General features: G+C 40.3%; 1 protein-coding gene across 2 annotated transcripts in view; it reads right to left on the bottom strand.

The window, feature by feature from the left end:
* Cdc42 (cell division cycle 42) overlaps positions 1-24,708 on the bottom strand; it is a 43,193-nt gene that overhangs the window by 7,111 nt on the left and 11,374 nt on the right. For both annotated transcript variants that reach the window (XM_052177802.1, XM_052177803.1), the window contains exons 2-5: positions 10,921-11,075; positions 7,516-7,588; positions 3,557-3,666; positions 3,254-3,451 (exon numbers count right to left, since the gene is read on the bottom strand). In XM_052177802.1, the coding sequence (XP_052033762.1) occupies positions 3,254-3,451; positions 3,557-3,666; positions 7,516-7,588; positions 10,921-11,025 (486 nt within the window). In that variant the 5' untranslated portion in view covers positions 11,026-11,075. The remainder of the gene's footprint in view (positions 1-3,253; positions 3,452-3,556; positions 3,667-7,515; positions 7,589-10,920; positions 11,076-24,708) is intronic.

The raw sequence follows: 24,708 nt of genomic DNA on the forward strand, positions 1-24,708 counted from the left end.
TGCTAAATCTATATATACCCAGTCTTCTGGAGACAAGAAGAATCCCCTCTTTCACAGTCTGTAGTCATACTGAAAAACCAGATCAAATAAGCTTTCTGCTCCATAGAAGGTTTCTCTAAGCTCACCTCAAAGAGTGTTCGTGCTTTTAACACAAAATCAGTTCCAAAGTCTCTACCATGATGCAAAAGATTTGTGTCTAATACCTTTTTCTACAACTCATATTTCAGTATAGATTACAAACAGTGGTAACTGCTAACATGTCTAAAATTTCTCTCTTTTTGTAAATTTAAAGATTACTGTAAGCTTCAAAAAATATACTTGGATCTACCTCTCATGGATCAAATGGACTCTAGGTAAGTACCCCCATCAATCAACAGCCTATTCCAGGGGGTGGGATTCCTTCCCCTTTTCCTGGTTTTGAGAATCAAGTTTCAAGTGTACACTCAAGAATAAAATATCTCCCTAGCGTACTTAACTTTATCTTCTGCTCCAATATATATAAATATATATAATAGGAATATAGAAACAATAACAAAGGGATATATATATATTCATTCCAGCATACTGGCAAGTTCAGGTGTTCCTCAGATTCTGTATCTAGAACAGCTCCAAAGCAGTTACCCAAAGGTGCTCCAGTCCAGCCTCACAGACTGTCTCAACTGGGCCTGCACTTAACTGCAAATGAATCCACAGATCATGGATGGCCATCAAACAGCTGAGCTATCCCACAACTTGACCACCATCACAATTTTCTTAGGCCCCTAAAGATGGCATCACTCCCATCAGCAGGAAGTAATCTCTAAACAACACAACGCCCTCACTCCTGTTCCACTATCACCTCTTCCTAGTTTTGCATTTTTAATTAAACAAAAAGGGAAAAAATGTTAGCTTACAAGCAATTTCATTAGGCTACTTAGTCCCAGAGACCTACCAACAGCTTACTTCATCTTCTGCAGCCATCATCTGCTACAGCCACCAGGTGTGGGCTGCATATTAAAAGGACTGCCCACCTACCTAGTCCATTGCCACCACCACTGTACTCCATGTGTATTCTTACTGGTCTCTCCCCCTTTCTCTCCCTCCCTTTCTACCTTCATGGCTCCCTTGCTGCCTCTACCCTTTCCCAGTTCCTCACTCTTCTCCCTTCTCCCAATAAGCCCCCTTTATACCAGATCTACTGCATGTCGTAATTACTCAGTGGCACACCTTTCCATGGGCCCACCATCTTACTACCTCACTATATTATATTTCCTAACACTAACCACTGCAAATCATTCAGCAAAAGTACAACCAGGCACTCCATAAACACAGTCCTCTCACAAAACAACATACTGAAGCCAGGCATGTTCTTCTTAGGTACTACAGCTGAACACCACCTCTATAAAGCCAGGATTGGTGGTGCAATTCTGTAACTCCAGGATTTAAGAGGCTGAGGCAAGACTGCCACAAATTCAATACTAGTCTAGGCTTCAAAACAAGTGCAAGGTTAGCCTGGGCTATATAGCAAATCAGTAAAAGAAAAAGGGGGTTGGAAAGATGACTTAGTGCCTAATAGTGCTTCCTTCTCTTCCAGAGAACTGGAGTGGCATTCCCAGCAACCATTACAGGTGGTTCACAACTCCTGTGACTCCACTAAGTGTAAGTGTAAAGGTATGAGAATGTGAATGATTATGTAATTTGTAGATCTAAGAAAGTGATTTAAAGTGTGTAAATCCAAGTTGGAAAGGTCTGAGGAACTGATTTAAGGTATGTGAAAAATGAGAAATGTCTCAGATTTCTTTCCTGCTCACTTCACTATTGTTACATTAAGACTTCAAAACTTCAAAGTTGTAACTCAATGGAGTTCTGGTAAGCTACTGCTCTGGCCCTGATAAAGCACTGTTATTATCACGGCACAGGTTCAAATTTTTTACTTTCTTTTGGTTGTTTTCTAAATATAGTCTTAAAACTGTTTCTCATTGTACTAAAAACATCTTTGGCTTACAGACATCTGTTAAGTGCTTTTTCTATATTGAGGACTTCAGTGCCGATTACAAATAGCAATAATGCTAATTTATCTAAAACTTTTATCTTTTTTTTAAACTCTGTAAAGTTCATACAAGGTTTAGGAAATTGACACTTAGGTCTACCTGTCACAGGTCAAACAGACTCCAAGTTAGTATTCCTGTCAATCAACAGACTGCGTGTTCCTCCCTATTACTGCCTATATCTCGAGGGTAAAATCTCTCCTTCCCCTGGTCTTGGGACTCCTCCCATCCCCATCACCCCCACCCAACTACGAGGACCACAGGCCAGGAAGTTTCAAATGTATACCCAAGATAAAGATTTCCCCTAGCCTCCTTATCGTTCCATTCTGTTTTTAGTCTGTACTGTCCCCACAGATTTCCAATCAAGTACAAAATGTAAACAGCTCCAAACATGCCAGCATCAGGTGGTCCTTTAGAATCAGCAAGCCCTATACTCGCTGAAATCTGATATAAACTATCTGATTTGAGCACTTGCTTTGGTCCAGCATTCCAGACTGTTCAAAGCACCCTAACTTCCCTCAACTCCAAGCCTTAAACAGGCATCCCAGTCTTCCTAAACCCTGACAACAATATCTTAATTTCAGCTAAGAAGCAGTTACAGAAGAGATTATTTGGCCCTTATCATAAACAAAAGGCTGGAATGACAGGGTCAAATTCCGACAGTTGGACAAAAGCCCTCATTCCTCAGGAAGCCATTTCCTTATCACTGGCAGAAGGGACAAATGACTCCCTATGGTACCTATTAGCATAACCAAGTGCATGCTGGCCTCCGCCTTTCCTCACCCACTCCTTACCCTAAACTTCTCCAGCTCAGAAGCCCCCATCCCACCCCATCCCACTCCATCCCACCCCATCCCACTCCATCCCACCCCCAGCTTCTCATTCCCTTCTATTTCAGCCCTCCCTTGGTCGTCCTCTCTCATCTTCCTTCAAACCCCACCACCCCATGGCCAAGTCCAGTTTGCTGGCCATGTGCAGTCTATTTCTCTCTCTTCTCTGGATTCTTCCTGATCTCTCCCTCTTATCTACAATAAAAACCTTCCTCTCACCTATACCTTAGAATATTCATGTCAGAATATTTATATATCCTGCAGAAACTACACTCACACAGTATACATTCAGACAAATTTTTAAGGAAAAAAAAGAAAGAATAAAAGGAAAGAACCTCTGTATCCTAATGCTCAAAACAATTGACTACACAGAGACATAGGTTTCAGAACCCTTACCTGTGTGAGGGCGGAGCACTCCACATACTTGACAGCCTTCAGATCCCGAGCCAGCTTTTCAGCAGTCTCTGGAGTAATAGGCTTCTGTTTGTTCTTGGCAAGTTTCTCAATAGTAGAGGGGTCATCTCTGAGATCAATTTGGGTCCCAACAAGCAAGAAAGGAGTCTTTGGACAGTGGTGAGTTATCTCAGGCACCCACTAAAAGCAAGGTTTTAAAATACTTTGTTAATCCACAAGCCACTGAAACTGTAACAGGGCAACAAAAATTCTATGCAGGTTTCAAAGGGGCAGAACCTGACTTACCTTTTCTTTCACATTTTCAAATGAGGATGGAGAGACCACTGAGAAACATACTAGAAAAACATCTGTCTGTGGATAACTTAGTGGTCGTAGTCTGTCATAATCCTCTTGCCCTAAAGAAAAAGTTAGAGAAGTCGGCAATTGAAATTTGGTATCCTTGTGGCATTAAAATCACAGGTCAAGGGCTAAGGCTAAGGCTATTTAGTAGAGTGGTAACTGAGCATGCATACAGCTCTGGATTCAATCCCTATGACACATTAAAACCAGGCAAGATTAGCACAAGCCTATAATCTCAGCACTAGTGAGGCACAGTCAGGAAGGTTAAGTATGACCATGAGATCGTGTATCAAAAAAAAAAAAAAATTGTCAAAGATGGGCATGGTAGAGCTAGCACGATCACCGAGTAGTAAAGATGGCGGCTGCCATGCCTAAAAACCTGAGTTCAGTCCACAGGAAACAGAAGGGGAAAAAAAATGGAGATAGTGTGCATGCCCATTAACCCAGCACTCAGGAAAGAGAAGCAGAAGATCACCACAAGTTTGGGGTCAGCCTGATCTACAAACCAAGCTCCAAGACAGCAAAACTACATAGTAAAAGTCTTGTTTCAAAAAAATAACGGGGCCTCGGGCGGTGGTGGTGCATGCCTTTAATCCCAGCACTCTGGCAGGCAGAGGCAGGGGGATTTCTGAGTTCAAGGTCAGCCTGGTCCACAGAGTGAGTTCCAGGACAGCCAGGGCTATACAGAGAAACCCTGTCTCCAAAAAAAAAAAAAGAGGGGAATTATAGCTCTAACAACACTTTAACTCTTAGCATATCAGCCACTAGTGACAAAGCAATTTTCCTAATTAAAGGTATAGCTTAGTAATATGCTCTTTGAGCAATAATATCTGTTCTAATTCTATTTATATATATGACAATAACTTAAACAGCAAAGGAACTGGCATATTACTTTATTTTTATTTTTTAGTTCTTTATTAATAACTCAGTAATAATATAACAACAATAAACCATTACTATAGGTGTAGTTTTAAAAAAATCTTATCTACTTCTAGCTGCTAAAGATCACAGTGAGACCACCTAACAAATACTCTACTGAAGGCATCCACTATCCATAATAACTACCAAACTAAGTCCAATGCTTGGTCCATTAGTGCATGTTAAAGTCAGTATCTATAACTGGAAGGGCCTAGAAAAAAATGAACTTGGCAAGAATGAAGGACATGTAAAAAGAATAAAATACTTAAGAATTAGCCAAAAGGTGAAGGCATTACAAAATAAAAACGGCAAAAAAACTGCTGAATATAAGAAGCCCTAAGAAGCTTCGGAAGGTGGTGGCACACGCCTGTAATCCCAGTACTCTGGGAGGCAGAGACAGGTGGATTTCTGAGTTCGAGGCCAGCCTGGTCTACAGAGAGAGTACCAGGACAGCCAGGGCTACACAGAGAAACCCTGTCTCGAAAAAACAAAAACAAAAACACAAAAAAACAAAGAAGCCCTAAGAAATGGAAAGACATCCTATGCTCATATGCCGGATGACTTACGATATCAAAAATGAATGAATGAATGAATGAATGAATGAATGAATGAATATGAATATGTATATGTCTTAAAGGGGGAGAAAAAGAACCATGCTCTGGATGAGAGAATAATAACTAGAAAGCTAAGAGTTAACTAAATCATCAACAAACCCAATTTATAAAATAAGGCAGAAAGCTTAACATTTCTCCAAAGAAAATATAACCCTCATGCATTATTGACAGGAACATCAAACAGCTACTGAAGAATAGAAATTCCTAAAATAACTAAAAACAAAATTTTCACGCTATTCAGCAACTCCAGTTACAGCTATGCAGAGCTAAGAGAATTGAAAGCAGGGTCTGAAAGAAGGATTTGCTAACCTATGTTCATAGTAACATTCCTAACCACAGATAAAACAGAAGCAGTTGGCCAGGCAGTGGTGGCACACACCTTTAATCCCAGCACTTGGGAGGCAGAGGCAGGCATTTCTGAGTTGGAGGCCAGCCTGGTCTAGAGTTCCAGGATTGCCAGGGCTACACAAAGAAACCTTGTCTCGAAAAACAAAAACAAAAACAAAAACAGAAGCAGTTCATTGCACCAATATTTGTAATAGCTTAAAACTGGAACCAAACGCAGCAGCTCACTGTGAAAACACAACTGTGCTATAGTCAGTAAGAATAGGATAGAGCCCAGCAACAAAAAGAACCACTGGCATCTGTGTAAGAATAGCTCTCTCACGGGTCAACCATAAATGATTCATAAGAAATCCCAGAAGAGTAAAATAATAAAAACCTAGAAGTCGATCTATGCCTACCAAGGCCAAAAATATCAGCAAAGCACATTTTAGGATATTCAAATGAATGGACAGATATAAATAGATATAGATAGACAGATAAAATAGACAAGAGACAATGTTAGCTATATTGATTATGGTAGAGGTCAATAAAATTCATCAAAGCTAACACACCAAAATGAATTTTATTGTCATACTCAGTAACTTTTTAGTTGGGCACACCTGTAATCCCGAGGCAGAGAGATTTTTATATTCAAAACTAATTTGGACTATATAAGGATACTGCCTTAAAAAACACAAAACAAGCCGGGTGGTGGTGGCGCACGCCTGTAATCCCAGCACTCTGGGAGGCAGAAGCAGGTGGATTTCTGAGTTCGAGGCCAGCCTGGTCTACAGAGTGAGTTCCAGGACGGCCAGGGCTATACAGAGAAACCCTGTCTCGACAAAAAACCAAATCCAAAAAAAAAAAAAAAAACAAAAACAAAAACAAAAAAACACAAAACAAACAAACAAATAAACAAACAAACGTTTGAGGACAGTTTTTAAATGCTTACAACTAGCCAGGTGTAGTGGCACATGCCTTTAAGGCCAGTACGTGGGAAGCAAAAGCAAGCAGGTCTATGAGTTCAAGGCCAGCCTAACCCACATAAAGCATTCTAAGACAGCAAGGCCACAGTGAGACCCTAGTTTTTTGGTTTAGTTTGTTTTCTTTTTGTTTAAAAGATTACACAGAGAAAAATGAAGACATGTACCCAGTGTCAAAAACAAACTGAAAATAATTTAGATAGCTGATTTCTGAAAAAGGCAGTGCTCTCAGTTAAATGTGGTTTATATGTAGTAAGATATTCTTGACATCTGCATTATACAGACAAAATACATCAATTTTCTAATGAAACAACTGTCCTAATAAATAAATACCAAATTTACAGCCTTGATCATATTTACACAACTAAGTTTATTTCATTTCACAGTCTTATGTAGTCCAGCCTGACCTTAAATCTGCTGTAAGACCTTGAGTTTCTGATCATCCTGCTTCTGCCTAGGACTGCTGTGATTATAGACAGAGCAAATTTAAGTAGTAATTCTGGGGAGTGACTCAAAGGCCTCATGCATATGAGGAGAGTATATTCAAACTAAATTACATCCCTAGTCCCCAACTATGAGATCCAAACAAGGAAGTGAAGGAAACGATCAGCAGATATGTTTTCTGAGCTCATCTTTCCAGCCTCTAAACCCACTGGAGTTTACCTAAGGATTCTCTTGACTGTATTGTACCTTCTTTCATACACCCAGGATACTCCAAACTCATATTAGCCATCCAGGGACAAGAGAAGGGAGGGACGAGAGGGAAGGAGAGGCAGGCAGGCAGGCAGGCAGGCAGGTTTTTTGAGATGGAGTCTCTCTACAGCCCTGACTGACCTGGAACTTACTACGCAGGCCTCAAACTCAGAGGTCCAACTGCCTTTGCTTCCTAGGTGCTGGGATCAGAGGTGTGTGCCACCATTCTGACACAGCCATCATTATATTCAATCCTGCTTAACTATTAACAAAAGATAAATGCTTTACTGATACACTAATTACATGGTTTCCAAAAGATACCCAGTAGCAGCAACTGTTACAGATCAAAATATTAAGAGACATAAGTTTTCACCTGCAGTATCAAAAAGTCCAAGAGTGTATGGCTCTCCACCAATCATAACTGTGACTGCATAGTTGTCAAAAACCTAAAAAACGAATCAAAGAAATGCAATATTGTTAGTGGGTGAGATAGTATAACTCCTAGCCACTTATTTCCTTCCCAAGAAAGAAATTCATTTTCCCTTAGCCCATTTCTTTTTATGTAACCAATCTCAACAACCATGTTCCTGCATGAGCTAAATATTTCTTGGGGAAAAAAATGAAAGACTTTGTCCTAGGATGTCTGTTTGACCCCAGCCTAGTATAGGAGGAAACACAAAATCCTAAGAGTATCACAGAAACCATGCCTTGGACTACAGAGGATCCTTCCAGGCCTCTTCAATGGGCTTGGGCAGTAAAGGAAAGGTGATATTCATTCCTTCGGACAACTAGTAGTATTGAGAAGCTTTTGAATAAAACATTTTAGCTACAGAAAATAAATCAGCTTTAAAAAAAAAAAAAAGAAGAAGAAGAAAAGAAAAAAAGAAAAAACAAACTAGGTATGGTAAAATACTTTATAATCCCAGAACTTAGTGACTTTGGAAGCCACTCTGGGCTATATAACCCTGTCCTCAAAAATAATTATTTGTTTTGAATCCCCTTCAAATCTAAAAAATTTAAGACAGTGCTAGGCTTTAACAATGTCCAATATGATTTCTAAGAAACTATTTGTTCATAGATAGTTCCTTTTAACTCAGAACTGAATGAAACTCGGATGGAGAGGTGGCACTGTAGTTAAGAACTCTGGACTGTTCTTTCAGAGGACTCAAGTTCAGAGGCTCACAACCACCTATAACTCCAATTCCAGGGGAATCTAACATCTCTGGCCTCTGTGAGCACTTGCACTCCTGTGGACATGATACACCACACAAATAAAAATAAAATAATTAATTAAAGAGAGCAACAGGAATGTGCCATGTATGTTGGGTAGCATCTATCCTAGCCACTGGGGAGGTTGAGACATAAGGATCACTTGAGTCCCAGACTGACATGAACAACATAGTAAAACCTTGCCTCAGAAAAAAAGAGACAACAAAATCAGAAAGCACTAAGCAGAGTCAGTGGCAGCCAAAGCTATTCAGTGAGAGCTAGTCTTACAAAACAAAACAAAACAAAACAAAATCAAAAACAAAAACAAAAGCATAAAAACAAACAAACAAACAAACAAACAAACAAACTTGATTTCCAAGCCTCATCTGCAAGTTGGACCTAAATTTTCTCTCCCATGGAAGATGTGCATAATTTTCTTCAGCTCTATTCTGTAACTGGTAACTCAGCCATAAAGATGCATTGAATACCAAATCTATTTCCATGCCAACAGAGACACCATAGATATATAATTTACTTTAGACTATTTATTTAAGCAGGCCCATTGAAAAATTAACCCTAATGCTATTCTTTCCCCAACCATACACAAACATAAAATACCCAGAAGCCAGGCGGTAGTGGTGCACGCCTGTAATTCCAGCACTCTGGGAGGCAGAGGCAGGCAGATTTCTGAGTTCAAGGACAGCCTGGTCTACAGAGTGAGTTCCAGGACAGCCAGGGCTACATAGAGAAACCCTGTCTCGAAAAAATCAAATCCAAAAAAAACCAAAAAACAAAAAACAAAAACAAGGGCTGGAGAGGTGGCTCAGCGGTTAAGAGCACTGACTGCTCTTCCAGAGGTCCTGAGTTCAAATCCCAGCAACCACATGGTGGCTCACAACCTGTAATGAGATCTGACGCCCTTTTCTGGTGTGTCTGAAGACAGCTACAGTGTACTTAGATATAATAAATAAATCTAAAAACAACAACAAAACAAAAAAAACAAAAAACAAAACCCCAGAAGCTCACTTTCAATATTTCACATCAAATAAAAAGTCTTTAGACTTGGAAATCATGTTTGCAAGTAAAAACTCAGTCACAAAATTCCCAATGGCTATCTCACCTTAAGATATAATCCATATCACATCTCATAAAGCCCCTTGTAACTTCAAAATATATTCTGATTAATGGGCCAACTCAAAACTGTAGTTTTATTATCAAATTACATCTTTACATTCTCACCCCTCAAAGAAACTTCATCTTCTTTCATGAAGCCTTAGCCTAACTCCACCAGCTGTGCCATCAAAGAAGCTAACACTATGTTAACCTGATAGCTCTATCTATGTCTCTGAAGATTAACCTCAGATTCCAGACCCTTTTTTGATCAATTCCAAAAGATACTAGCCCCACATACTACGCATACTTTTATAGTTCCTAAAATTACTCCCGTCCAGCACTGTAAGGGTGAGTCTATTTAATAATTATACAATCAACTCTGAATAAACATTGTGCCCCAAACATGCTTTCCCAAGTATCACTCCAAACAAGTGTCTCCCCTAGTTATTTAATTATTCCTATCTCTCCTTTTCCTGTCTAAGGAGTTAATAAAGCAATTACAGTGAGACTCCCAAGACTTCAGGCACATCTGAATGCTCTTAGAAAAAAGTCTGCTCTCTACCCCTAAAATTCAGTGTGAAATGAAACCGCATTACTGTTAAGAAAACAGCTAGCTCCACAAGGTAAGCATAGTCAAAACTACCTTCTCTGAAGTTGTAAGATCCTTCCATCTGCACCCCAGGGGACCTCTAGGCTTTATTAATTAATGGCACAGACACAAAAAGTTACCTCACCCCCAAATGTACGGTGCACTTCTGCAAACTGACAGCCCATGCTTCATAACCTTCCAGCACTTCTTACAGACCGACCCTATGTCACCCCTCCTAACTTAAGGCTCATTTTTCATCTTTTATTTTACTTATTTTTATTATTATCTTATTTTTATATGTATAAGTGTTTTGCCTGCATGTATGTCTGTGCATCACATGAATGCCCAGTGTCATCAGAGGTCAGAAGAAGGCGCTAGATTACAGGTAGCTATGAACCACCATGTGGGTGCTGGGAATTGAATCTTGAGTCCTCTGAAAGAGCAGCCAGTGCTTTTAACTGTGGAGCCAACTCTCCAGCCCCAGCAGTTTACTTTAAAGTACAGGTAATTATACATGAGAAGTTAAAAACTTTTAAAAATATCAAACAGTGGGCTGGTGTGATGACTGAGATTGTGAAGACATTTACTGCCAAATATGACAAACTAAGTTCAACCTAAAAGCCCATATTATGGAAACAGACCCCTTCAAGTTGTCCTCTGTCCTCCACACTTGCACCAAATCAGGACACAGGCATGTACATGTAACACCCCACACACACAAAATAATACTTTATTATAGCAAAGTAATAAAAGTAATGACATTTCTTTAAGGGCAAAGACAGTCAAAAATAGTGCAGGCAGACAAAGGTTTTTCCATTGGACACTACATTACAATCTCTTTTACAATCAGAAAGCCTTTATACTTACAGTTGGTACATATTCCGATGGAAATTTGTTTGTTGTGTAGGATATCAGGAGACATGTTTTACCAACAGCACCATCACCAACAACAACACACTTAATTGTCTGCATTTCGGAAATAGTTTTGTATCCACTTTTAATATTTCAAATTAGATGTTGACCTAAAAGACAATAATTTTATTGAATTCTGTTTATATCCATACTTTTTTCCTCTCAAACAGCAACAGGTTCAGCCACTCAAAAAAATAGAATTAGCATTACTGCTATGGCTGAAAACCTCTAAAAAGAAAAAATGTCAACTTGCTCGAGTAGCAATTACAAGGGTCCATTTGCTAAGGCCCATTCTGGACCTTGCTTTGTTTTAAGTATCACTTTTTAAAGTTCAAAGTAGAACAGTGACCAATTTATTTCTTTTTCTTGAAATTGGGTTTCTCCTTATAACCCTTGCTGTTCTGGAACTCACTCTGTGAAGAACCCTCAAAGTCAAAGATCTGCCTGCCTCTAGCAAGAAAGGTGCTAAAAAAAAAAAAGGGGGGTCTCATGTGGTATATGAAGTATAGTTCGTAAAAGTTGCTTTAGTGTGAGCACACACACACTACATGCAAGACCAACTGCAGCCCAAAGAACGCTCTAGAAAATGATTCACTCTCCAGCCTCAGAGCTGCAGTAACTCAGGATGTAACACCTCCATCATCCTCAGAAGATGTGAGCATAAGGAACTAGAGGATGACCAGAATGATCTCTAGCTCTCAGCAGCCAGGTCAGAACCAGTTAACCTAGTTATTCCTCAAGTCCTGAAGAGTTTCAACCCATTTTTACAATGAAAATATCAGCTCTTATAACCACAGTGATTTGTTTAAAAATATAATTACATGGGCTAGGAACATGGTCCAGAGTGTACAGCATTTTCCACACAAGCCTGACAACCCCCAGAATCATATAAAAGTCAGTAGTGATAGTGCCTGTAATCCCAGGGTGTCCCATCAGAAGACTGGAGGAAGAAGCTTACAGCATATATGGTACACTAAGCAGTAAATAAGAAAAGCCTGTCTCAAAAAAAAAAAAAAAAAAAAAAAAAACAAGGTCGAAGGCATTCATGGTTGTTCTCTGACCTCCATAAGTAAACCAGAGTGTGTTCAAGCATGCATCAACACACATCAACACAAACACACATGCCATGTATGTACTAACACATGTGCACATACACTTTAGCTTCTCGTACAAACTATCAATTATAAATTCATTAAGAATTTATTGTGGGCTAGAGAGATGGGCCAGTGGTTAAGAGCACTGATTGCTCTTCCAGAGTCCCTGAGTTCAATTCTCAGCAACCACATGGTGTCTCACGGTGTCTCATGGTGGTAATGGGATCTGATGCCCTCTTCTGGTGTGTCTGAAAACAGCTCTAGTATACTCATATACATAAAATAAATAAATAAATATTTTTTAAAAAGATTTTATTGTACTTAAACTTTAAGATAAACTTCCCCCCCCCAAAAGATTTTTTTAGATCTGTTGTATGTATGAGTGTTTTGTTCATGTATATGCCTATTGTGTGTCTGGTGTCCATGGATGTCAGAAGAGACAGCCATGAGCAATAACATGGGCACTAGAATGAAACCCAGGTCCTTTACAAGAACAAATGTTAACTACTGGGCCATTCTTCAGTGAGCCACCCTATCTGCAACCCCCACCCCACACTAATTTTTTGATCTGGGAAATTAAGATATAGAATCTTTGTGTCTGTGAATGTGTGTGTGCCAGTGTTTAAGAACATGTGCTTGTGTCCAAAAGTGTAGGATGGCCTCAGGTGTCATTCTGCAGCTGCCATGCAGCTCCGTGTGGTTTGGTGTTTGTTTGTTTGTTTGTTTGTTTGTTTGTTTTGACAAGAGTTTCTCATCAGCCTGGTGTTCACAAAGCAGAAGCTTTTGTAGAAAAGTACGAACTTTTTTATGTGGGTTCTAGAGATTGAACACAGGTCCTCATGTTCTTTACCAAATGATTAATTTTCCCCCAGGCCTAAAAGACTCAACAGATACTCAACAGTATTTGAGGAGGTGGAGGCAGAAGGCTCAGAAGCTCAAGGGTCACCTCAGCTATGAAGCAGCTAAGGCCTACCTTAGTACATTAAAGTCTCTTTTTTTTAAAAAGGGGGGTAGGTGGGCAGTGGTGGTGCACGCCTTTAATCCCAGCACTTGGGAGGCAGAGGCAGGCAGATTTCTGAGTTCGAGGCCACCCTGGTCTACAGAATGAGTTCCAGAACATCCAGGGCTACACAGAGAAACCCCGTCTCGAAAAACAAAAAATAAATAAATAAATAAACATATAAACAAATAAATAAACAAATAAGGAGGGGGTCAGCATTTAGACTAGACCAGCACAACAATTAATGAGCAAACTTCTGAACACCAAGTCAGTTACTAGTTCAACCTAGAATTGTTCCTGGACTGTAACCATGATAATTGGCACCAAGTGTTCCCCAGATGCCTTGACTGTTCAACACACATTACTCTTCTCCCTACCAGGCACTCAGAAAGGCTGCTCAACCTGTAGCCCATGACCCCTTGACAAACCTCTACCTCCAAAAATATTTACATTATGATTTATAACAGCAGCAAACGAGTTATGAAGTAGCAACAAAGATGCTTTCATGGTTGGTGGTCACCACAACATGAAGAACTGTACTAAAGGGTCACAGCATTTATTTATTTTATTTATGTGAGTACACTGTCGCTGTCTTCAGATCCCATTATGGATGGCTGTGAGCCACCATGTGGTTGCTGGGAACTGAACTCGGGACTTCTGGAAGAACAGTTGGCGCTCTTAACCACTGAGCCATCTATCTCTCCAGTCCCCAGAAGTTCATTTTTCATTTCTTCACCCTGCAAACTGAATTTAAGTGGAAGAGGGCAGAGAGAGCTCTCCCTAACCCATCATCTACTCACAAAGTTCCTCTTTTCATGTTTCCCAACCTCAGCAAATTTTTTGAAACTGGTTATGGGCTCCTTGTTAAGAGCCTGAATTCCATAATCAGACTGGCTCCATCACACTCCATCTATGTAGGGATGAACTTCCTTCTCTACATTCGATGATAAAAAAAATATACAACCTGGAAGTGGTGGTGCACGCCTGTAATTCCAGCACTTGGGAGGCAGAGACAGGCGGATTTCTGAGTTCGAGGCCAGCCTGGTCTACAGAGTGAGTTCCAGGACAGCTAGGGCTATACAGAGAAACCCTGCCTCGAGAAAAAAACAAATAAATAAAATAAATTAAAAAAAACAAAAAACAAAAAACAAAAACAAAAAAGGGGGGGGGGGGGCTATACCTAGAAACCCTGTTTCTAAAAAAAACAAAATCAAAAAAACAAAAACAAAAACAAAAAAACAAAAAAAAAAGATCTTCTCCAGAGAGTAAACTGAATAGATGAGAAAACTTAAAATGGCAAGATGTAGAGAGATCTCAGCAATTAAGAGCTTGTTCTGTTCTTAAAGGCAACCCCAGCTCAGTTTCCAGCCTGTCACTCCAGATCCAGGAAATCTGACACCTTAACACACTACACATAATTAAATAAATATTTGCTTGCTTGAGACAGGGTTTCTCTGTGTAACTTATATTGTCCTGGAACTTGCTATGTAGACCAAGCTGGCCTGAAATTTAGAGATCTGCCTGCCTCTGCCTCATTAGTGCTAGAATGCTCATGCCACTATGCACAATCTTTAAAAAAAAAAATTCAAAAAAAAAAAAAGGCAGATATGCATAGGTGCTCCAGAAAAGGAGGTCAGGTATCCTAGAACTACTTTTATAAGGAGTTGTGAGAAGAGCTGTGGTGTGCACACCTTTTAATCCCAATACTCTAGAAGCAAAGGTAGGCAGATGTCTGAGGTCAATGCCAGCATAGACTATAGAGTAAGTTCCAGGACAGTCCTTACAGAGAACCTGTGCCTCAAAACAAACGTGGCTATGAGCAGCCTCTCAAGAGTGGGTTGATACAAACTAGGGTTCTCTGCCAACAGCAGCATTCCACCTCAACTGCTGAGTCACCTCTCCCGCCGGCAACACTAATGCTTTTATCTTCTCATTCTTGCATCTGGTCTTCCAAATACCCTTTGAGAATCTAGGAGTTAAAACCCAAAAGAGATGGGTCAGTGGTTAAATGCACTAGCTGCTCTTCCAGGGGACCCAGGTTCAATTCCCAGCACCCACATGGCACAACTGTCTGTAACTAGTTCCAGGGGATCTGGTACACTCACACAGACATACATGCAGCAACCCACCAATGCATGGTAAAAAATAAATAACTCTTTAAAAAATAAAATAAAATCAAACCTGGGCAGTGGTGGTGCACGCCTGTAATCCCAGCACTCTGGGAGGCAGAGGCAGGTGGATTTCTGAGTCTGAGGCCAGCCTGGTCTACAGAGTGAGTTCCAGGACAGCCAGGGCTACACATAGAAACCCTGTCTCAAAAAAAAACAAAAAAGCAATAAAAAAGTAAACACAATGTTTCCAGACTTCTATGATTTGTTCTACCTAAACACTGACCCATCATGACCACTAAATCCATAGTCAATGAGGCAGAGGTGAGTAGCCTTGTACCCCATTTGCAACTAGTGCATGAGGTAAGGATAGTCCTATGAGATAGGTTGGTATGCTCTCAAAGTTAACTGACTAAACATTAATTGACTAACATTTTCATTAAAATACACTTGACTTTAAAGTATTCCGTTTTGTCAAGGATAAAGGGAAAAGACACTACAGAAAGCCAGAAAAGAATTACTCAATTTTACAAGTCTTTCTTGCCAATCCAACAGAATGATTAGCCTGGCTACCAGATTAGATAGAATATATAAAATGAAAACCCTTATCTCCCCTGTCTAATCCACTCACCTTAAAGACTGCAGCTTAGGTTATCTAAATTCAGTTTATTTAAAAAAAAAAAAAATGCTGTAGCTCAGTGTACACACAGCAGTTAGCCAGTATGTAAAAGACTATGTGTGGATGAGAAGGTTCGTGTTTATAGGGGTACTTCCACACTGGCCACAAGACAATCTGGCCATCAGATTTAGAGAGAGGGGGAGGGAGAAAGGGAGGGAAGGAGGGAGGGAAGAAAGAGGGGAGGGAAGGAAACAAGAAAGGAAGGAAGGAAGGAAGGAAGGAAGGAAGGAAGGAAGGAAGGAAGAAAAGAAAAGAAAAGAAAAGAAAAGAAAAGAAAAGAAAAGAAAAGAAAAGAAAAGAAAAGAAAAGAAAAGAAAAGAAAAGAAAAGAAAAGAAAAGAAAAGAAAAGAAAAGAAAAGAAAAGAAAAGAGGGGGGGGGAAGAAGGGAGGAAGACAGACCAGATCTCTTGCTGACTGGCCTGGGGCTCACCAAAAGAACTAGACTGATTGGCCAATTAGGGGTCTGCCTGTCTCTAGCTGCTTAGTGATAGGATTACAGGTGCATACCACTTACCATGTCCAGTTATTTTCTTTTTGGGGGAAGGTAGAGAGGTGGAAAGTGGTCTTCTGTATGTAGCCCTGGTTGTCCTGGAACTCACTATGTAAAAACAGGGTAGCTTAAACTCATAAAGAACCTCCTGTCTCTACCTCCCAAGTGCTGGGATTAAAGGCACACCTAGAACCTTGACCAGCTTTTTATAGCATAGGCTCTGGAGATCAAACTCATAAGCTTCACTTTAGCAAATGAACTATCTCCTAATAAGCCTCATTTAGTGATGGGAAAAGGGCTCAGTTGGTAAGTGCTAGCAAACATGCAGTCCTAAAGTCCATTCCCAGTACCAAACGCAGGCACATCTACACACACTGGTCCTGGCACTGGGTGGGAGACAGAATTATCCCTGGAGCTTGCTGGACAGTTCATTTAGATGAATCAGCAAGTGCCAGGTCAGAGAGAGACCCTGTCTCAAAAACAAAATGAGAAGCGAGGAAGACACCTGACATCTATCTCTGCCTCACATGTGTGATTGTATTACAGAAGCAGTCCACATTTATATGGAGATGTTCTAACAAATAATCCTATATGGTTCTACATCAGAACACACAAGTTGATACAAGAGCACCACACTGCTTAGGAATTACTACCCAAAAAATGTCTGACAAGAGTTTCATGTATCCTGGGCTGGCCTCACAGCTAGAAATAGATACCAGAGCTTTGTATATTCTAAGCAACTGAAGTACATCCCTAGTTCACATAAAACTCTTCTATACTGCCACCATAGATACCTTCGTGCCCAAATAAGCAATACATTGTAAATGTTTTTGAACCATGGCATATAACTTATTGTATTAATTCTCTCACTATTACTCAAAAGAACTAAGACAAAGAATGATTAAATTAGATATGAAAGGTATTTTAATGAAATGATTTCAGCCCACCATTTTATAGGTAAGAAAATTCTGGACTGGGTGTGGTATCTCACACCTGTAATCCCAACACCTGGGAGGCAGAGGCAGGAACATTACAGCAAATTCCAAGACAGTCTGTTATGCACAGCCCTGAGGCTACAGGAAAGAAAGCGAAAAGGAGAAAATTCTGACTTGAATACAAATTTGCCTCAAAGCCAGAAAGCTAGTATATCTGTATCCAGACATTCTTTTCCAACTCTAAACTTTAAACAAATGGTAGTACATGCCTGTCATCTCAGCAAAAGCATCCTTAGTTCCAAGCCCACCTGGGCTATATGAGAACCTACATGTATGTGAAATGCATATATATGCCATTTATAAAGAATCGTTTTAAACTTTATAGTTTTTTGAGCCACTAGTAAACAGGAATTAGACTTATTACAGTCAAACAAAAAGTTGGGCATGAAGGCTGGTAAGATGGCTCAGTGGTTAAGAGCACCAACTGTTCTTCCAGAGGTCATGAGTTCAAATCCCAGCAACCACATGGTAGCTCACAACTATCTGTAATGAGAAACAAAGAACATATGAGCAGGAGCAAGCAGGATCCAGAGTGAGCAGGGGCTGGAGACAAGAGGGAAAAAGGGAAGTGGGAAAAAAGAAAAGTTGGCATGATAGCAGATGCCTATAATCCTAGCACTCAAAACACAAAAGCAAGTGTATCAGTTTTCAAGGCCATCCTAGCTGATATCTAATGCCAGCCTGGGGTACAAGGGATTGGAAGGGGAGAGGGTTCAAATAAATAAGGCAATTGACATACATAGCTCAGTAGTAGTAGAAAATGTGCTTAACCTTAATATACACAAAGCCTTGGTTTCAATCTCAACACCCAACAATCTGATATGTGCCAAACTTTGTACCATACCAAGCTATCTCTAATGTATAGAACAAAGTTTATGCCCCCTAGAAACAAAAGGCCTACGGAGTAGATAATATGTATTTATCACCTCCATATGTTCTTCCTTCCTGTCATCAATGATAACTTATGTCTTTCAAGGTAATAATTTAGAAAAATCAACAGGAACTCAGAAGTAAAACACTGACCAAACTTACACAGTCTATGGTTCAATCAGTGACCAGGGTGACAGAGATAGGGGTTACACATGGACTTGACAACATGGACTTCCACTCACCAAATCTCATCTGGCTACAGCTGCTGCTGAGTGCCTGCCAGATCAGCCGATAGGAGAGAATAAGACTGAGCCCCAGATATGGCACTCAGCCATATGGCAAATATGACCAGCATCAACTGTTCTGGCAAAGCAAAGGGTTTTCTTCAGTAGTTCTACTATCTTGTTAATCACAGCTGATTCATCACCAACTAACCAAACTCACAAATTCTTAACTCAAAAGAATATATGACCCTGATTCTCAAAATTAAGAGACTCTCAAACTTCCTTCTGAAACGTCACAGGCCAGACCTCTACTGTCTGCATTGTTCTCAACATTCATATCTTCCAAGAGCCTACAGAACAACTCATCAACCTTTGAACACTTAATGGCTTTTCCAGCCCAAAGTCTGGTTACAGGTCTAGAAGCATCTATTGGAGGGCCCTGATCAGTATTGTCTTGACTAGCATCTCCTTCAGGAAAAGCCACTGCTGGTTTAACAGACAATGACGGATTAATTTTCATAGTCAAAGGTAGAAAAGACAGTATTTTAGGGGGTGGGTAGGAGTACATCTTCGGCTTAGGACTAGGATTACTTCCTTAGGTGAGATAAGCCCAAGAGAAATCTGAGAATTCAAGTTCTCAGTCTCAATATGGTCTCCGCATTCCTCCATCCTAAATTTCATAACCTCACTCTATCAATTAATGCCCTTTCTTTAACTGTGTAGGACTTGGATTTTCACTGTAACTCAGCCAGTCTTATAATGAAAACTTTGGTTTCATTTTCCATAACTTGAGAGCTCTATAGCTACAAGAGAGAAGATTCTCTTCCAGGAAACACTTAGAAATCTATAAATTTTTTTATGTGCATTTAGAGTCTATTAGTGAGTTTATTGTTATCCTTCACTATAATCTGAGATGCTAGCAGTTGGCTAATTTTATCACAGAGCACATTTTTTCCTCTGCCAATTTATCCAGAGATGTCAGAAACAACCAACCAGCATCATCATTTTCCTTATTTTTCCACAAACTGTCAAAAGTTTTATATACAGAGTCACCAAATACTTTGTATTTTGAAATTGGTGAATTGCGATAATATATGCATTTGTCTCCTTAAGTTTAAAAAAAAAAAAGTTTGTATCATGGGCTTTCAGTACTCTCCAAGCTTTTAGGAGAGGTTTCAGTAACCACAGGTTTTGGCAAATCCTTAAAATATTCATCCTTATACTTCTACTGCTCTAGAACCACTTCTGGTACCAAAATCTGTTTGGTCAGGACCTTTTCAAGGAATATCTATCCATCCATCTATCTATCCAGAGAGACAGAGAGAGGAACAAGAAAGGGAATTTATTAGAATGGCTAGCAAGCTGTGGTCGAGGTAGTCCAACAAGGCTGTCTACCAACAGAAGGCCTAAGACCCAGTAACTGGTCAGTCCACACCCCTAAAGGCTAGACGATTCAGAAGGTCTTTGGTATACACCAGAATCCTTAGGTAAGCACTAATGCCTATAAAAGAATGGACTTGCCAGTGAGAACAAGTGGGCAAAGAGCAAAAGCATCTAACATGTCCTTTATATTAACTGCAACAAGATCAAAAGTAGATCTTCCCACCTAAAAAAAAAAAATGTGGATTGGAGGCTAGAAAGATGGCTCAGCGGTGAAGAGCGCTGACTGCTCTTCCAGAGGTCCTGAGTTCAACTCCCAGCAACCACATGATGGCTCACAACCATCTGTAATAGGATCTGATGTCCTTTTTAGTGTGCCTAAAGAAATCAACAGTGCACTCACATAAAATAAAAAAAAATAAAAAATTTTTAAAACTGTGAATTAGAGCTGCAGAGATGGCTCAGCAGTTAAAAGTACTCACTGACTGCTCTTCCAGAGTACTCAGGTTCAATTCGCAGTACCTACATGGCAGCTCACAACTGAACTCACAACAGAGGATCCAAAACCTTCACACAGACAGATAGATATGCATTCAAAACACCAATGTACATCAGATGGATGGATGATGGATGGATGGGCAGGCAGACACACACACACACACACACACACACACACACACACACACACAGAGAGAGAGAGAGAGAGACCAGTTAACACCTGCGTTTACCTCAGCTTGAGAGAAAGCAGCAAGGTCACAATACACAATAAATGAATCCCTCCAAATCTCATGGCAAAACCCTAAGTCCTCTGTGGCAATGGCATCAGGAGAGAGACTTTGGGAAGAGGATTAAGTATTAACTGGTGAATAAGATCAACAAAAAAAGCATCATCTGTTTACTTGAAAGCCAATCTCACAAAAATCACAATCTGCCAGCACCTTGGTCATCGAACATCCCACCTTCCAGACAATGAGAACTTAGCTTCTGTTATTAGCTAGTCCTTAGTATTCCTCTTTTCACAGTCCAAACAAAGACAGCTTCCACAATAAGGCCCTTCTTGGGTCTAAATTTTTCATCCTTTTTCCTTTGCTCTCCATGCTTTAGGCTACACGTGTAGTCAAACATGCCAAGTTGCCTGCCTTCATGTCTTTAACAATACACCTTTCCCCACAATCCTTTTAAAAACAATTTTCTTACATTATTTTTTGCATATACATGTTTTGGCTGATGATTCTCTGGGCCTGGAATTACAGGTAGTCGTGAGTCACCACATGAGTGCTGGGAACTGAACCCTGATCCTCTGCTAGGGCAACAAGTATCCTTCACCACTGAGTCAACTCTCCAGCCTCCTTCCCACTGTCCTTGTGTATGATTCTCCCTCACATCTCAGTCCAAATCAGTCATCAGGAAAATTTTCTCTAACTATCCAATCCAAAGTCAGTTTCCTCCAGTGGTGGTTTGAATGAGAATGCATTTTCATAGGCTCAGAACTTTGAAGACTTGGTCCCCAGTTGGTAGCACTTTTTGGGTAGGTTTAGGGAGGTATAGCCTTGTAGGAGGCAGTGTGGAGAGAGGGAGGAGAAGCTTAGAGATTTCCTAGTTTCCTCATTCTCTACTTCCTGCTTGTGGTTTAAAAAATGAACTCTGAGTTTATTGCTCCAGATAGCATGCCAACTGCTGCATCCATGTTTCCCAGAAGACTCTGTGTGTGTGTGTGTGTGTGTGTGTGTGTGTGTGTGTGTGTGTGTGTGTGTGTGTGTGTGTGTGTTTCGAGACAGGGTTTCTCTGTGCAGCCCTGGCTGTCCTGGAACTCACTCTGCAGCCTCCCAAGTGCTGGGATTAAAGGTGTGCCTCACCACCGCCCACTATTTATTTATTTTATGTGTATGAATACACTGTAGCACTACCGATGGTTGGGAGCCATTATGTGGTTGCTGGGAATTGAACTCAGGACCTCTGTTAGCTCTGGCCTAAAGATTTATTTATTGTTATATGTAAGCATACTGTAGCTGTCTTCAAACACACCAGAAGGGGGCAACAGATCTCATTATGGATGGTTGTGAGCCACCCGGTGGTTGCTGGGGTTTGAAAACTCACGACCTTCAGAAGAGCAGTCTTAACCACTAAGCCATCTCTCCAGCCCATGGCATTTGTATTATAGCCTTTCTTAAAGTTTTCTATTGGATCTATGATCAGTCTTGTGTTTTGCTCCTATAAGCAAGGCTGCTGTGAGCATCCTTGTTTTATAGACCTTATTTTTTTGTGGAGGTAAGGTTAATAGTGGAGTTCCCAGGTCAAAGAATGTACAAATAATGGATTTTTGTCCTGTCATGGGAGACTTCTTGTTGGCTTTGCCCCCTCCCCCTCCAAATGCATGCATTCACACAAAAAATTTTTACTTTGGGTATATGAGTATTTTTCTTGCATGTATATCTATGTACTACACACATACCTGATGCCCTACAGAAGCTAGAAGGCCTGGACTATGTGTTCTGGCATGCTTCTCATATCAGAATGGAACAATGATAGCCAGTGTGCTCACTCTAGTAGTTTCCACATACTGTGCCTAACTAATATTATTGCTCTTGTAGTAATGGACACCAATTTTGGTCAGTACAGCAAAGTATGTCAGATTTCCTCACTGCTGGGCAGTTAATGGCAAAAATGACTAATTTTGTTCTGCCCTTTCTTCTCTTTGTCTTCAGAGTCTACCTTCATCTATACTTTGCACTTTGCATAGCAAGTTGTAACCTAGAATTGACCTACACTAGAAACATTTTTTGCTGTCTTTGCAGCTACCATTTTCCTCCTTAGATGTGGGCTGATAGTCTTGGGTTTTATAAGAAAGCAAACTGAGCAAGCAAGGGGAAGCAAGCCAGTTAGTAACATCCCTCCATGGCCTCTGCATCAGCTCCTGCTTCTGGACCTGCTTGAGTTCCAGTCATGACTTTGGTGATGAACAGCAACATGGAAGTATAAGCTGAATAAACCCTTTCCTCCCCAACTTGTTTCTTGATCATGATGTTTGTGAAGGAGTAGAAACCCCGAGTAAGACAAATTGGTCTTAGCCTTCAATCAAGAGCAGCTGCCAAAATAGCTGAGAAACTAAAGTCTAGTTTTGTTATTTTTTAAAAGCTAATGTTTGTGTAGTAGGTCCTAATAGTTTGAGGGCAAATCTTAACGTAATCTCCTTTTTTCTTACCAAATAGTTTGTTAATGTTCATTTTGTTTTCAGGAGTGTATATTTGGTTTTTCCTTCATGCTATAAAATGTCATATAAAATGTATGACAGATTGCTTAGTTAGGAGTCTTTAATTGGGGGTTATTTTTTTAAAACTAAACATTTTTTATATGGATGGGTGTTTTGCTTGCATGTTTGTCTGTATCATGTGTGCGTTGCCCCTCAGAGGCCCTTGGAATTGTAACCCCCCCCCCCCCCCCCGACACACACACACACAGGGTTTCTCTGTGTAGCCCTGGCTGTCCTGGAACTCACTTTGTAGACCAGGCTGGCCTCAAACTCCGAAATCCTCCTGCCTCTGCCTCCCAAACCCTGGGATTAAAGGCGTGGGCCACCACCGCCCGGCCAGAATTGTAGTTAATAGATGATTTTTAGCTACCATATGGATATGGGAAATCAAACCTGGGTTCTTTGGAAGAGCAGCCAGTGCTCTTAACCAGGCACCTGTTTTGCTTCTTTTTGAGACAGGGTCTTACTTAATAGACAGTCCAGGCTATCCTATTACTCTGTAGTCCAGGCTGTCCTATTCACTATGTTGCTCATATTGGTCTTGAGCCAATAGCAGACCTCCTGCCTCAGCCTCACGGTGCTGGTGCATAATAATAGGTCAGTGCCACAGTGGCTGCTCTGCCTGAATTATTAGACCCAACAAGTCCAACACTTGAGTTCAGATCCTCCTGGAAATGATTGTGGAAGTAGAGAACTGACTGATAAAAGTTGTCCTCTGAGCTCTCTATTTGCACCATGGCACATGTACATATTGTATACACATGCATAAATTTAAAAAGTTAGTGTTACTTGTCTTTGAAAAATGTCATGCTTCTCCCAAATTATTACTTTAGATAGTAAACATTTTTTTGTCTGTTTGGTGGTGTTTTTTTTGTTTGTTTTTGAGACAGGATTTCTCTGCCCTGACTATCCTGGAACTCACTCTGTAGACCAGGTTGACCTTAAACTCAGATCTGCTTGCCTCTGCCTCAAGTGCTGGGATTAAAGGTCTGTGCCACCATGCCCAGCTGATAACAATGCTTAAAGGTATTAAACTTTTTTATTTATTTACTTTTTTTTGCTCCATATTATATTATCTGCTGTGAGAGGGAGATAAAGAGGAGCCTTTCAGAGAGCATAACTTAGAATGGATGAAAGTGGGGATAAGGTAAGGTAGCTTGATAATGTGATTTATTCAGTGGGTGAATGACTACTGTGCGGCTGGTATTCTGGACATAGAGCAGAGTCCTTGGCCTTTAGAATACAATGGGAAGTTTGTTAGTTTTAGTATCTTTGTTGAATGGGAAGTAAATATGCACCCACTATAGCACAAATAATCAATTTGCTCCTTTGATCACGTGGGTCCCAGGGATGGAACTCAAGTTGTCAGGTTTTACAGTAAGCTTGTTTACTGAACTATCTTCCTGGGTCTGTCTCCTTTACTGTAGCAATGCAAATAAATAAGATAATTAAAAATTATAATCATATTATAGGGAAAATAAACTGGGTGCTATAGAGTGTAAGGAAAAGGTATATTTGTTACTTTTTTATTGCCGTGATATCATGACCAACACCACTTACAGGAGAAGAATTATTTGGGTTTCTGGTTCTAGAAGGTTTAACAGTCTGCTGGAAGCCAGGCGCTGGTGGTGCACGCCTTTAATCCCAGCACTT

The sequence above is a fragment of the Apodemus sylvaticus genome, chromosome 3 (genome assembly GCF_947179515.1).
Source record: "Apodemus sylvaticus chromosome 3, mApoSyl1.1, whole genome shotgun sequence".
In the NCBI taxonomy this organism is placed as follows: domain Eukaryota; kingdom Metazoa; phylum Chordata; class Mammalia; order Rodentia; family Muridae; genus Apodemus; species Apodemus sylvaticus.